A 15,969-nucleotide genomic window follows, 5' to 3' on the forward strand; every position below is an offset into this window, starting at 1 on the left:
ACCATCCTAGAAGCACAGTCCAGATGTATTCCACACATTAAGAAAGGTGGAAAGAAGGCAAAACGATTACCGGCATGGTTAAAAGGGGAGGTGAAAGAAGCTATTTTAGCCAAAAGATCTTCATTCAAAAATTGGAAGAAGGATCCAACAGAAGAAGATTTATTTATTTATTTAACAGTTTTATATACCGACCTTCATAGTAAATAACCATATCGGATCGGTTTACAATTAACAAGAATAAAAACTGGGGTAACTATTCAAGTAAACGAAAGATAAACAGTAGGTAGGAATGAGTCAAAGTTACAATCAACAGGGAAGAGAACTTGGAAGCTTGCAACAAGCTGGAAAGAAGATAAGGCAGGAAATAAATATGAAGTGATGCCATAGGGCGTACGGGTTAAAGCTTAATGGTGCTTTAACCTGGGAGAGTCAGAGTCCATTCGTGAGTATAATCACCATAACGGGTAAGCGTGAAGGACAACTAGTGATTGTCTGGTGGTAGGATAGGATAATGTATAAACGTTGGCAAGTTAAATGTAAGACATTGATAAGACAGGCTAAGAGAGAATTTGAAAAGAAGTTGGCCGTAGAGGCAAAACCTCACAGTAAATACTTTTTTAAATATATCCGAAGCAAAAAGCCTGTGAGGAAATCAGTTGGACCATTAGATGATCGAGGGTTTAAAGGGGCACTTAGAGAAGATAAGGCCATCGCGGAAAGATTAAATGATTTCTTTTCTTCGGTGTTTACTGAAGAGGATGTTGGGAAGGTACCCGTAATGGAGAAGGTTTTCATGGGACTGAACCAAATCACGGTGAACCTAGACTATATGGTAGACCTGATTGACAAACTTAAGAGTAGTAAATCAACTGGACCGGACGGTATACACCCCAGAGTTCTGAAGGAACTAAAAAATGAAATTTCAGACCTGTCATTAAAATCATCCATTGAACCTGAAGACTGGAGGATAGCTAATGTAACCCCCATATTTAAAAAGGGCTCCAGGGGCGATCCGGGAAACTACAGACCGGTTAGCCTGACTTCAGTGCCATGAAAAATAGTGGAAAGTATTCTAAACATCAAAATCACAGAACATATAGAAAGACATGGTTTAATGGAACAAAGTCAGCATGGCTTTACCCAAGGCAAATCTTGCCTCACAAATCTGCTTCACTTTTTTGAAGGAGTTAATAAACATGTGGATAAAGGTGAACCTGTGGATGTAGTGTACTTGGATTTTCAGAAGGCATTTGACAAAGTTCCTCATGAGAGGCTTCTAGGAAAAATAAAAAGTCATGGGATAGGTGGCAATGTCCTTTCGTGGAATACAAACTGGCTAAAAGACAGGAAACAGAGAGTAGGATTAAATGGACAATTTTCTCAGTGGAAGGGTGTGGGCAGTGGAGTGCCTCAGGGATCTGTATTGGGACCCTTACTTGTCAATATATTTATAAATGATCTGGAAAGAAATATGGCAAGTGAGGTAATCAAATTTGCAGATGATACAAAATTGTTCAGAGTAGTTAAATCACAAGCAGATTGTGATAAATTGCAGGAAGACCTTGTGAGGCTGGAAAATTGGGCATCAAAATGGCAGATGAAATTTAATGTGGACAAGTGCAAGGTGATGCATATAGGGAAAAATAAACAGCAAACAGAATGTTGGGAATTATTAGAAAGGGAATGGTGAATAAAACCGAAAATGTCATAATGCCTCTGTATCGCTCCATGGCGAGACCGCACCTTGAATACTGTGTACAACTCTGGTCGCCGCATCTCAAAAAAGATATAATTGCGATGGAGAAGGTACAGAGAAGGGCAACCAAAATGATAAAGGGAATGGAACAGCTCCCCTATGAGGAAAGACTAAAGAGGTTAGGACTTTTCAGCTTGGAGAAGAGATGGCTGAGGGGGGATATGATAGAGGTGTTTAAAATCATGAGAGGTCTAGAATGGGTAGATGTGAATCGGTTTTTTACTCTTTCGGATAATAGAAAGACTAGGGGGCACTCCATGAAGTTAGCATGTGGCACATTTAAAACTAATCGGAGAAAGTTCTTTTTTCTCCGATTAGTTTCTCAACGCACAATTAAACTCTGGAATTTGTTGCCAGAAGATGTGGTTAGTGCAGTTAGTATAGCTGTGTTTAAAAAAGGATTGGATAAGTTCTTGGAGGAGAAGTCCATTACCTGTTATTAATTAAGTTGACTTAGATAATAACCACCGCTATTACTAGCAACGGTAACATGGAGTAGACTTAGTTTTTGGGTACTTGCCAGGTTCTTATGGCCTGGATTGGCCACTGTTGGAAACAGGATGCCTGGCTTGATGGACCCTTGGTCTGACCCAGTATGGCATGTTCTATGTTCCTTTAGCGGTCATCCCAAAAACAGAAGTAGGGAAATTCAGGTTAATTCTCAACTTGTCTTACCCCGAGGGCAAATCTGTCAACGATTTTATCCCGAAAGAGCTCTGCACGGTAAAATATGCTTCATTCGAATCGGCCATTAGATTGGTTCATGAGAGTGGGAGGGAAGAAATAAAGGCTAAGGTGGACATAGAGTCCGCATTTAGATTGTTGCCTGTTCATCTGGACTCTTTTTGGTTGATTGGATTTCGCTTTGACGGGGCTTATTATTTTGATAAGTGTATGCCTATGGGTTGTGCAATTGCATGTGCATACTTTGAAGCATTTAATTCCTTTGTTCACTGGGTTGTCAAACAATGTTCTCGATCCCATGCAATCGTGCATTACTTAGATGACTTCCTTCTAGTAGGGAGACAGGGCACCCAGGAATGTGTAGAATTACTGCAATGCTTCCGTGCAGTAGCTGGGGATTTTGGCATTCCACTTGCTGAGAATAAGACCGTGGGACCGGTTACGAACCTAGTTTTCTTGGGAATAGAATTAGATTCGAACATGATGGTATCTCGTTTGCCTCAGGACAAGGTTAATGATTTGAGGCAGTTGAAGGGCTTGTTAGGGCGGGCTAAAATGACACTTAAAGAGCTGCAGGGATTTGTGGGAAGTTTGAATTTTGCTTGTAGGTTCATCCCTATGGGGTGAGCTTTTATCAAAAGGTTTTCATTCACGATGTGGGGCATCACACAGAGTTTTCACCATATTCGGATCACAAAAGGCATGAAAGAGGATTTGGTAATGTGGGACCGATGTTTAAAAGACTTTAATGGGCATGCCTTTTGGCAGCAGAATGGTCAGTCTAGCCATGACCTTGAATTGTTCATGGACGCAGCGGTGTTGGTTGGTTTTGGGGCGTATTTCCGAGGATCTTGATGCACCGCCTCTTGGCCTGCGGGATGAATCGAACTGTGTGTCACTAAAAATATCACCTTTCTAGAGTTACTCCCGATAGTGGCAGATGTTTGCTTATGGGGTCAGCGGCTTGCCAATAAAAAGGTGATATTCTGGTGTGACAATTTAGGGGTGGTAGAAGTTATTAATAAGTGTGCACCCAAGTGTATACTTATATCTGATTTGTTGCATGAATTAATTTTACAATGCATGTCCTACAATATAACCATATGGGCACGACACGTACCTGGTGAAGCTAATAATTTGGCAGACTCCCTTTCTCGCGCTAAATGGGATTTGTTCCACCAACTGGCGCTGGAGGCAGACACGGTGGGAGCGGTCATCCCGTCTTTCCTTTGGAGCTTTGGTTTCCGGAAACATGGAGATTTCTGCGGGCATCATTAGCCCTTTCCACATGGACCAGTTATGTGAATGATGCCTGTAAGGTGGTGTTGTTCTTATTGTCCATAGGCTGGAGTTGGGGTTCAGTGGCGGATGCACAGCTGTTGCAATTCATATAAAGGGCCAGGGCGGAGGGGCTGCCCAAAACTGCAATGACCGGACAATTAATGGGTTTTTCATTCTTCATGCGAGCTAATGGGTACGGTTACCCAAAGGGGAGGTTCGTGATTCGGCTGGTTATCATGGGATGGTCGAGAAGTGTGGAGCCTAGCCATGATTGCTGTTTGCCTATTACACATGATCTGTTGCTGCAATTGTGGCAGATATTGCCTAGCGCCTGTACTTCCCCGTATGAGCGTGCGCTTTTCCGAGTCGCGTTTGTACTAGCCTTTTTCAGGGCTTTCTGAATCAGTGAACTGGTGGCCAGAGCCACCAAAGGGACGGAAGATTCAGGACTGATGCAGAAACATGTCACTTTGGATCCTATGTGATACTGCACATACCTAAATCTAAGGCTGTCCAAGTAGGGCATGGTAATTCGGTGACGCTCGGGCAGTTGGAGGTCTGGTTACGTGTCCCGTGCAGAATTCTAAGGCCTATTTGGCCAGAGGGAGGGTACCATTTTCTGGTCAATCAGGATTTGCATCCACTGACCAAATTTCAATTTGCAGTGGTTTTAAGAGTCAGTTTAAAAGTTTTGGGGTTGGACGCTAAGAACTTCAGAACTCACTCTTTCCGGTTAGGGGCGGCTATAACTGCTGCCATATCTGGTTTATTTGGGGGAATGATCCGATCAATTGGTCGATGGAGATCAGAGGCATTCAAAGGTTACATACGCCCGGGGAGTGGTGGTGACCAGGAACGATATTAATTCTGCTCTCTTTTCAGAAACTGCACAATTGATAACAGAAGTTTGGATTTTGGGGCATTCCTTCATTTCTCAAGTCTTCCAGCATGCATGCAATCATAGAAACATAGAAATGATGGCAGAAGACCAAACAGCCCATCCAGTCTGCCCAGCAAGCTTCACACATTTTTTTTCTCATACTTATCTGTTTCTCTTAGCTCTTTGGTTCTATTTCCCTTCCACCCCCACCATTAATGTAGAGAGCAGTGATGGAGCTGCATCACTAATCTGGACTTTCCAGGAACTGGGATGGGGGTGTGAGTTAGGGCGTGGGGGGATGATGTGGAATGACCTCATCCCATGCTTCCGCTGGGCTTTGGAAACATTTTGGTCAACCCAAGATATTAATTGTTCATTTGGGGGGCAATGACTGGGGGAAGGGGGTCAGGGGGAAAATGTATTAGTATGGTCCGCAAGGATTTAATATCAATTTCTGCTTTAGCCCCTGGCATAATAATCTGTTGGTCCGATATGTTAGCAAGGCCTGCTGAGATGGGTAAGCTAATATGGCACAGGAGCAGAGCGAAGGCCAATCAACAGATTGGCTCTTGGCTCAGTTGAGTTGGGGGTCGCCATATACGATATCAATGGTCTTGGGATATGGAGTTGGGCCTGTTCAAACAGGACGACGTTCATGTCTTTCATAGGCATGGACCTATTTGTCAACTCATTTCAGGAGACCTTAGAAGACCTGTTATAAAAGGAATCAGAGGGCCGCATCTTTGGGGGGGGGGGGGGGGGGGTCGCAAGGTTTCTTCCAAATCCTGCGCCTTGTGGCAGGTGGCCCGTGCCTAATTTGGGGGGGGGGGGGGGGGGGCAGCTTCGTGCCGATTGATGATATGGCTTGGCAGGTGCCAAGTTCCAGTTGAATAGGGGCACAGCTGGGTGCAGCTATCCCTGCAGGACGCCTTGCTGGGCAGTGACCAAAGGCTCGGCTCCTTGCTAGGTGAAGGCGGGGGTCGAATGAGTTCACGAATGGAATGGCTAGGCAGGTGACCTAGCAAATATCTTGCTGGGGCAAGGCGGATGGTCACTATCAAAGCAATGGGGTGGGGGGGAGGGAATGATGCACATTTTGGCTCGGGCATGACTGTTAAATAAAGCTGCGGCCTTGTTGATTCCAAATGTTGTCCTGTAGTGTTTGTGTGGTTATATTGTAAAGGGCGCTGGCGGAAGGAAGAGGTGGTCCTGGCTGCCTACATTACTCTCTTGTGCCTCCTGCAAGCAAGAGAGATGACAGGAAAAGGTTGGATTAAACTATGATTGAGCTCTGCAGCGATGGGGCTACCACAGAGGTCTGGACCTTTCCCCAAAGCAGTGTAATTGCCCCAGTCTACCCTTCCCGTGCCAAGAACAGCTCTGCACTGAGTACATGTACTCTTCTTTCTAGGAAAAAAAAAACAACCCACCGATAGTGCCTATAGGCAGAGGGCCAGGTTCTCCCTGGAAGTCAGAGAGCAATACAGTGGGAAAGAGCGGAAAGTCCCAGTTTTTGGACACATTCAGAATTTGAAGTCCAAAACACGTGCCTATATCGATGGGATAGCTGATGCCAAAAGGTAAATCCAATTGGAGTCCAATAAAACTTGTATGAAGCTACTGATCATGCTAAAGGTGGTCTTGCTGAATATTCTTTCCTCTTATTTATTTAAACTTGTACAAATTTTACTCCTGGGGGAATTCTGTGCAAAAAAATTTAAAATTCTGCGCACAAAAACTGAAAATTCTGAAAACTTTATATTGGTCAAAATAACATAATTTACATGACAGTCTTTAAGTAATAACTCAAACAAAGTACTCTAATCACTTGAGGTACACTGCAAAAAATAGCAGAATGTAACATCATTTATACCCTTATCCACAAATTTATTAAAGATAACACCGACGGAGAGTGGTATCAGACACTTATATGGTGTATCCAATCTCATGGGCTCTTGCCCTCTACAGGGCTGCAACCCCTCTCTTGTTTCAAACACCAGTTGTTCTCACCTCATTTACCAACTCTCCGAAGGTGAAATTTTCATTTTATCTTTTTTATAAGTGCAAAAAATGCCTCTCTTACTTCACCAGTGCCCTTATTTATTAAAAACTATAATCTAATCTCCCATTTATCCCTTAAAAAATCATGTTTAGCGTAATTTAGCTCATTGAGCTATACTATGTTTTTACTTATCTTTATGCTATGATCCGCCCTCATTGGCAATGTTTCGGCGCGCCCAGCGCCTGCTTCAGGGGCTATTGATCGTTCTTAAACTTTTCTACAAAGAAAACATAGTTATAATAACCACTTAGTTTCCTAAAAGTCTTTTCACTGCTTGTGCAACAGTACTTACAATTCAGCATGTTCAAGCTCTTTCAGCTCTTTCAGCTTTCTCCTTGTTCAAAAATGGCGCCTAAACGCCTTCATTCACCCTCTACCGGAAGTCAGCTGTTTTATATTCAATTCCTAGATGATTGTACACCTATCAAACTATAAGTAAACTGACCAATCGACTTCCTTGTTTAGACCCATGGGGGCAATAGTATTCAATTTAAAGATCCAGCGTTGTTCACGCTGGAGTAAACAGAGATTTAAATCTCCTCCTCGCTCATTTTGCTCAACGCTTTCCAGGACCGTACTACTCAAACTGTCAAAACTGTGCGATTTGTCCACGCAATGTTGCACCAATGGTGCCTCCATCCGACCACGTTTTAAGGCACTCTTATGTTCAATTAAACGCGTTTTCAACAATCTTGTAGTTTTCCCTACATATATGAGTCCACATGGACACCAGATCGCGTATACCACGTTTTTTGAAATACAAGATGTTGATTTAAATGGTTTAAATTTTTGCAATTTGCTAAGAGGAATGTCTGTGTTGGGATGGGCCAATGGACACATCGCACAGTTCCCACAAGGGAACTGTGCGATGTGTCCATTTATGTAGCATAAAGATAAGTAAAAACATAGTATAGCTCAATGAGCTAAATTACGCTAAACATGATTTTTTAAGGGATAAATGGGAGATTAGATTATAGTTTTTAATAAATAAGGGCACTGGTGAAGTAAGAGAGGCATTTTTTGCACTTATAAAAAAGATAAAATGAAAATTTCACCTTCGGAGAGTTGGTAAATGAGGTGAGAACAACTGGTGTTTGAAACAAGAGAGGGGTTGCAGCCCTGTAGAGGGCAAGAGCCCATGAGATTGGATACACCATATAAGTGTCTGATACCACTCTCCGTCGGTGTTATCTTTAATAAATTTGTGGATAAGGGTATAAATGATGTTACATTCTGCTATTTTTTGCAGTGTACCTCAAGTGATTAGAGTACTTTGTTTGAGTTATTAACATTGAGGTGAGGAGCCATTTAATATAATTTAATTGGATTCGAGAAGAATAAAAGTCTTTAAGTAATTACATTTTAAATTATTACAGAAAAAAGTTATTACTTCAAGTTACAGAATTTTAAATATTTCAAGCAGAATTTCCCTAGAAATTCACTGTACGAGTGTCCCTTCCACATACACACACCCTCATACAGTCTCCCTCACTCTCTCATACACGGTCTCTCTTGTATACACACCCACACAAGCTCCCTTTCTCTTTCACACATGCATCCTCACACAGGCTACCTATGTCTCTCTGTCACACAGCCCTTCACACAGGCTCTGCTCACAATCCCTTCACACAGGCTAGCACCCTCACAAACACACAATCCCTTTTTCATACACACGCGCTCCCAATCTCTCTCACACATACACACTCCTTCACAATCTCCTCATATAGGCTCCCTCTCCCTGAAACCCACACTGGAGCATCCCCCTCTCTTACCTCCCAAATTCTCTCTCACACACTCCTGGCTCTGTCACCCTCCCCTCATTTAGGCTCCCTCTCTGAAACCCACACTCAAGCATCCCCCCCCCACTCCCCCTCTTACCAACCAAGCTGTCTCTCACCCTCCCCTACCCCCTCCCCTCATATAGGCTCCCTCTCTGAAACCCACACTCGAGCATCCCCCCCCCACTCCCCCTCTTACCAACCAAGCTGTCTCTCGCCCTCCCCCACCCCCTCCCCTCATATAGGCTCCCTCTCTGAAACCCACACTGGAGCATCCCCCTCTCTTACCTCCCAAATTCTCTCTCACACACTCCTGGCTCTGTCACCCTCCCCTCATATAGGCTCCCTCTCTGAAACCCACACTCAAGCATCCCCCCCCCACTCCCCCTCTTACCAACCAAGCTGTCTCTCACCCTCCCCTACCCCCTCCCCTCATATAGGCTCCCTCTCTGAAACCCACACTCGCGCATCCCCCCCCCCCTCCCCCTCTTACCAACCAAGCTGTCTCTCACCCTCCCCTACCCCCTCCCCTCATATAGGCTCCCTCTCTGAAACCCACACTCGAGCATCCCCCCCCCACTCCCCCTCTTACCAACCAAGCTGTCTCTCGCCCTCCCCCACCCCCTCCCCTCATATAGGCTCCCTCTCTGAAACCCACACTGGAGCATCCCCCTCTCTTACCTCCCAAATTCTCTCTCACACACTCCTGGCTCTGTCACCCTCCCCTCATATAGGCTCCCTCTCTGAAACCCACACTCAAGCATCCCCCCCCCACTCCCCCTCTTACCAACCAAGCTGTCTCTCGCCCTCCCCTACCCCCTCCCCTCATATAGGCTCCCTCTCTGAAACCCACACTCGAGCATCCCCCCCCCACTCCCCCTCTTACCAACCAAGCTGTCTCTCGCCCTCCCCCACCCCCTCCCCTCATATAGGCTCCCTCTCTGAAACCCACACTCAAGCATCCCCCCCCACTCCCCCTCTTACCAACCAAGCTGTCTCTCGCCCTCCCCCACCCCCTCCCCTCATATAGGCTCCCTCTCTGAAACCCACACTCAAGCATCCCCCCCCACTCCCCCTCTTACCAACCAAGCTGTCTCTCACCCTCCCCTACCCCCTCCCCTCATATAGGCTCCCTCTCTGAAACCCACACTCGAGCATCCCCCCCCCACTCCCCCTCTTACCAACAAGCTGTCTCTCGCCCTCCCCCACCCCCTCCCCTCATATAGGCTCCCTCTCTGAAACCCACACTCAAGCATCCCCCCCCCCACTCCCCCTCTTACCAACCAAGCTGTCTCTCACCCTCCCCCTCCCCTCATATAGGCTCCCTCTCTGAAACCCACACTCAAAGCATCCCCCCCACTCCCCCTCTTACCAACCAAGCTGTGTCTTACCCTCCCCCACCCCCTCCCCTCATATAGGCTCCCTCTCTCTTAAACCCACATTCAAGCATCCCCCCACCCACCCCCTTACCTCCCATGCTCTCTCACACCCTCCCCAACCCCCCTCTTACCAACCATGCTTTCTGTCACCCGCCCTCTCTCTCACACACATTCGCTCTCACACTCCCCTCCCCGACATGCCGCGGGACGCGCTCCATTCGCGGCGAAAAGGGAAGGCCCCCGTGTGCCGCGAGCGGCACACGGGGGCCTTCATCTTCCCCGCAAACGGAGCGCGACCCACGACACACGGGGGCCTTCCCTTTTCGCCGCGAACGGCGCGCCGGGCCTCTCTACTATTTTCTGCGCAGAATTTGGCAATTCTGCGCGGGGGGGGGGGGGGATTCTGCGTTCCGCAGCAGCGCAGAATTCCCCAAGGAGTAAAAATTTAAGGAACATGCTCGGAACAAAGAAACCTTACGACAACGAGTAGCTGTGCTTGTACTGCGGAGACAACACAGCTTTCTCCACCAAAGCAAAGACCCACCCGGAAGTGAAAGCTGTTATCCCTCCCGGAAGTGGAGGTCTCTCTTCCTTTCTCAACTTCGTCCATTGCTAGTGTCCCCAGTCTGACATTTCTCTTTTTTTTTTTTCAGCTAAGAAAAATAAGTGTGTTTACCTCTTTTTCCTTCTGCCTCAGCCCTACCACTTCCGGGCGTCACCTCCTAACGAAATAGAATTATGAAACCGGAAATGCCCTGCTGTAATGTTGCGGGTTGTTGTTTGGTTTCACCACACTAAGGAGCAGTCCTGGAGCACTGGGGTGGGGCCAGAGACAAGTACAGGTGTGACTGTGAAATCCCTTTCTGAGCTAGAAGCAGCGTGCGGGGCGCCATCTTAAAGCCGGGCAGAAGGGAAAACCGTTGAGGGTTCTAAGGGAAGACGACTGTTCAAAAACAAATAGCAGCAGAAGCCTAAAAACTGGGGAGAAATGAAGAAAACGAAAAAGAAAGCCATCAAAATAAAACATTCAGATAGAACTTAAAGCAATTTTATAGAAACTGGGTAAAAACATTAAGATTTTACAGAACCGTTATGATGGCTCTACCGAATGACGATATATGAAACTCAACAAATAAATAAAAAAAACCAAACCCACCAAAGCTGAAACAGGAGTTCTGTGGAGATTGTTATCTCATAGGACACAACAAAGAAGCAGAACATAGAAGAAGCAAATATCAAAACTATAGAATTACCTGAAGTAACAAAAAAACAGAAATTCTGGTTAAAAATAGTACCATATTAGAAGAATCTGACCCTGAAGGAATTCCCAACTTTTTGCTCACCACGAAAACCTAATCCGTTGAACAGACAGCCAGAATTAACACCCCAATGGTTAATAACAGGAAGTACACTGTTCTTTCCAAAGGGAAAAACCAGTGGAGTACTAAGGGGGAGGGGAGGGGGCAGTCCACCCCAAGTAACAACAGGGAGTTGGGGTGCCATTGCAGCCAGCAGAAAGGTCTTGCAGGGCTGGTGCAAGGGGATTGGGCGCCCTAGGCACCTACAGCTTTGTGCAACCCCAGCTCCAACCCCACCCCCGGTCGTAGCCCCGACTCCAGGGGCAGGGACCACATGCCGCCACTCCCCCAACCCCCCCCCCCCCCAAAAAAAACCCCTCACAAAACACCTGGTCCAGTGGAGAGCCTAGGAGTGATCTGCTGCTCTCGGGTCGTCGTCTGCTGCAGCAGATCACTCCCGGGCCCTCCGCTGGACCACCAGGGGGGCGTTGGGAGGGTGGCACGACGGGGGAAGGCTGGGCAAAATTTTGAAGGGGCATTTTTTGCCCTTTCAAAATTCTGCTGCCTGAAGTGGCCGCGAGCGGCGGCAGAGCACCCTAAATCTCGGCGCCCTAGTGGTTCTACCGGTCCTGTCTGCAGCAGTGCAGAGAAGTGACGTGCTGGTGGGGTTCCCACTCCCCGCCAGTAAAAGGGAGGTCCTGCGAAATAAGAGGCCAGCAGCAGATGAAGACGAGGCCCTGCTGTGCAGCCAGCAGCCAAAGAAGAGCTCCAAAATGTGTGTGAGAGGGTGAGAGACTGGTCCTATGAGAGCAAGTGACAGTATATGAGAGGGGGTGTGTGTATGAGAGTATAAGAGGGTGCCTGGGTGTGTATATGAGAGGGTGAATGTATGTAAGTGTGAGTGTGTGTGCCTATGTATATATATGAGAGTGCCTATGGGTGATATGTGTGAGAAGGTGCCTGGGTGGGGGTGAGAAACAGGAATCCTGTGTGAGAAATACAGAAGAAGTGGAGGGGTGAGAGAGAGATGGAGGAAACTTGGGTCTGCCTCACAAATACACTTGAGCATATTTTGTTTGTGTCTCTGTGTGTGTGTGTGTACCCCCAGGCCATGACAATCTCAGGGTGATGGGTATGGAGAGCAGGGGATTTTTAAAATTCTTATTAGTTTTAATTACTGGCTGTTATTTGATGTCTGCTGTTTTGAAATATTTTATTGATGTTTAGGAAATTTTTAAAAGTTTGTACAGGACCTTCTAATTATTTAATATTAGATTCATCAGCTGTTTTGCAATGTATATTTTTAGTATAGTTTTACTATTCTGATTGATTTATATTTCTTGATTCTATTTTTTGAGGAATAATGATTTTCTGCTTTTCCATTGTTGCACTGCATACAAAATCTGGCTTGTAGTTTCCAGTTCAGTTTTTGTCTGCATGTGTGTGTGCGTTAGCGTGAGAGAGACAGAGGAAGCGTATATGTATGTGTTAGCGTGTGAGAGACTGACACAGAGGAAGCAAGTGTATGTGTTAGCATGTGAGAGAGGAAGCATGTGTATGTGAGAAAGATGGAGGAAGCGTGTGTGTATGTGAGAGACACAGGAAGTGTGTGTGTGTGAGAGAGAGAGAGAGAGGGAGGTACAGAGAAAGTGTGTGTGTGTCACCAAGCATATTGTGCTTCCCTGCACGTGCCCAGATCAGTCCAGACTCCTGGGTTTTGCCTCCCTTCCAGCAGATGGAGACAGAGAAAAAACTTTGAGAGTACCTCCTCTTTAGGTGATGTGCAACTTGTATCTGTTCAGTATTTGTCTCCAGCAGTTGGAGGTGGTGCAAAACCTGCAGTTGTGAACCGATCTTAAAAAAAAATTAAAATATATATAAATATATATATACAAAGAAGGAAAAAGAAGACTTTTGGCTGTCAAGCAAGTGTCCTCCCAGACCAGATTCTGGTGAGACCATCCCCCCTGGTAGCAGATTTTAACGGAGCAGGGGTTGGGGACCCCAAATTGCCCATGTGCTGGGGCACCGGAAGTGACAGCAGGTGGTCCTGTTCCCTCCCCCACCAGCAAGGATCTGGAGGAGCCTTTGCCGTCGGTGTGGTAATCGTTTAAAGTTGTTTTAATTCTTAAAAAAAAAAAGCCGACTTCCAGTAGCATGGTGGAGGAGTAGGACGTGTACCTGCTGAGCTCCGTCCTCCCTCCCTCCAGATCTCCTTTTTTACTGTGTTATCTTACTTTTTCCTCGCCAATACCGAGACATCATCGGACTGAGAAACTTGACGGAATTGCTTTGGAAGTCCCAGATCAAGAGGCACTCCCGAAACGCAGTAAATGGCAGCGAAACCCCAGCAGTGAGGCCCGGACAAATACCACCAAACAGAGCTTAAAATGGCGCCGGTGGTTGGCTCCCCGTCGTCCCCTGAACAATGAGATGGGAAGGTCGCAGAGATGGTGGAGGTCGTAGTTTCTGTTATGAACCCTCCTATAGCGGTGCTACGGGAGGCTCCTTACCTCTTCCTGGAGGCCGCTCCAAGCCAGGGTCTCGCCTGCGAACTGTCCAGGATTTGCTCCAGGGCCTGGGAGGCCTTGATGTCCTTGGGGCCTGCCTGAGGCTGCTTGTGTTTGCATGGACTTCCTGGTTTGAGCCACACCCTTCTCCCTAGGGGCCGGCCCACAGCACTTCTCCATAGTTATAGGGCCAGCTAGGTGTGGGCCTGCCAAACTCCTCCCAGGGAGTCGCCAGTCTGCAGCCCTATAAAAGGACTTCAACTTCAGTCAGTCTTTGCCTTGCATCAGAGTGACATCCCTCTGGAGGCTCCTGCCTACCAGAGCCTTGTAAGGTAGGGATGTGAATCGTTTTTTGACGATTTAAAATATCGTCCGATATATTTTAAATCGTCAAAAATCGTTAGAGCCGCGATACAATAACAATTCCCCCGATTTATCGTCAAAAAATCGTAAATCGGGGGAAGGGGGAGGGGAAGGGGGAGGGCGGGAAAACCGGCACACTAAAACAACCCTAAAACCCACCCCGACCCTTTAAAATAAATCCCCCACCCTCCCGAACCCCCCCAAAATGCCTTAAATTACCTGGGGTCCAGAGGAAGGGTCCCGGTGTGATCTTTTACTCTCGGACCTCTGTGCGTTGTAGAAATAGCGCCGGCGCCATTTTGTTTTTTTGTCCCCCGACATCAGGAGTGTAGGAGATCGCTCCCGGACCCCCGCTGGACCCCCAGGGACTTTTGGCCAGCTTGGGGGGGCCTCCTGACCCCCACAAGACTTGCCAAAAGTCCAGCGGGGGTCCGGAATGACTTTCTGCACGCGAATCTTTTCCGTACGGAAAAACGATTCGCGGTAGGAGATCGCTCCCAGACCCCCGCTGGACCCCCAGGGACTTTTGGCCAGCTTGGGGGGGCCTCCTGACTCCCACAAGACTTGCCAAAAGTCCAGCGGGGGTCCGGAACAACCTCCTGCAGTAGAATCGTGTTGCCGTACGGCTGGCGCCATTTTGCGTGTTGCCGTACGGCAACACGATTCGACTGCAGGAGGTCGTTCCGGACCCCCGCTGGACTTTTGGCAAGTCTTGTGGGAGTCAGGAGGCCCCCCCAAGCTGGCCAAAAGTCCCTGGGGGTCCAGCGGGGGTCCGGGAGCGATCTCCTACCGCAAATTGTTTTTCCGTACGGAAAAACGATTCGCGTGCAGGAAGTCGTTCCCGGACCCCCGCTGGACTTTTGGCAAGTCTTGTGGGGGTCAGGAGGCCCCCCCAAGCTGGCCAAAAGTCCCTGGGGGTCCAGCGGGGGTCCGGGAGCGATCTCCTACGCTCCTGACGTCGGGGGACAAAAAAACAAAATGGCGCCGGCGCTACCTTTGACCTGACAGGTCAAAGGTAGCGCCGGCGCCATTTCTACAACGCACGGAGGTCCGAGAGTAAAAGATCACACCGGGACCCTTCCTCTGGACCCCAGGTAATTTAAGGCATTTTGGGGGGGTTCGGGAGGGTGGGGGATTTATTTTAAAGGGTCGGGGTGGGTTTTAGGGTTGTTTTAGTGTGCCGGTTTTCCCGCCCTCCCCCCCCACTGGACCCCAGGTAATTTAAGGCATTTTGGGGGGGTTCGGGAGGGTGGGGGATTTATTTTAAAGGGTCGGGGTGGGTTTTAGGGATGTTTTAGTGTGCCGGTTTTCGATTTACACGATTTACACGATATTTAAAAAACCCAAACTGCGACGATCCGATTCCCTCCCCCTCCCAGCCGAAATCGATCGTTAAGACGATCGATCACACGATTCACATCTCTATTGTAAGGTCTTCTATTCTTCGTGGAGCTCCTCGTCTCATCTGCCTTTGTGCCACGACTTGATGTCTTGCCTGAGGTCCCTGACCATGTCCTGATGTTCCGTCATGATCTTCCACGTCCTGATGTGTCTGCCTGTCCAGGATGTTCTTCCCTGTATCTTCGTCTGGTGCTCCTGAGCCTCTGTTCCTGTAGAGCTGTGGTTCTCGGATGATGTCGTGCCCGAGAATGGAGTGGCCTGCAGGTGGGATTCGTCCCTGTGCTCCTGAACCTCTGTTCCCACCAGCCATGGGTGGAGCTTCGGATGACACCGGCTTCGTCATTGGAGTTCCTCCTTGCCTGGGTCTTCCTTGCGCTTGTCCCGCTTTCCCCGTGGTCCGTGACCAGCCTCCAAGGGCTGTGTAGGGTGCGCAGTGGGACAGAGTGGTCTGCGACTCAGTCCCGCGGATGGGCTGAGTAGGGCGCCCTGAGAGACAGTGCCAATGTCCTCCTGCCTTATGTCTTGTCTTGTTTGGATCAAGTTCCTTGTCATGCTTGTGATGCCGCCGCATCAACCC

At 47.8% G+C, this 15,969-nt stretch overlaps 1 protein-coding gene across 5 annotated transcripts in view; it reads right to left on the reverse strand.

Moving 5' to 3' along the window:
- Positions 1–11,139, reverse strand: part of LOC115100770 (rab5 GDP/GTP exchange factor-like) — a 106,579-nt gene extending 95,440 nt beyond the window's left edge. For 2 of the 5 annotated variants that reach the window (XM_029619623.1, XM_029619622.1), the window contains exon 1: positions 10,365–10,450. In XM_029619623.1, the coding sequence (XP_029475483.1) occupies positions 10,365–10,430 (66 nt within the window). In that variant the 5' untranslated portion in view covers positions 10,431–10,450. Of the gene's footprint in view, positions 1–6,031; positions 6,860–10,364; positions 10,451–10,496; positions 10,669–11,115 lie in introns of those variants that run through there. The other 3 variants (XM_029619624.1, XM_029619625.1, XM_029619628.1) reach the window with 3 other exon arrangements.
- Between the last annotated feature and the right edge of the window lie 4,830 nt (positions 11,140–15,969).

The sequence above is a fragment of the Rhinatrema bivittatum genome, chromosome 11 (genome assembly GCF_901001135.1).
Source record: "Rhinatrema bivittatum chromosome 11, aRhiBiv1.1, whole genome shotgun sequence".
Taxonomy (NCBI): Eukaryota; Metazoa; Chordata; class Amphibia; order Gymnophiona; family Rhinatrematidae; genus Rhinatrema; species Rhinatrema bivittatum.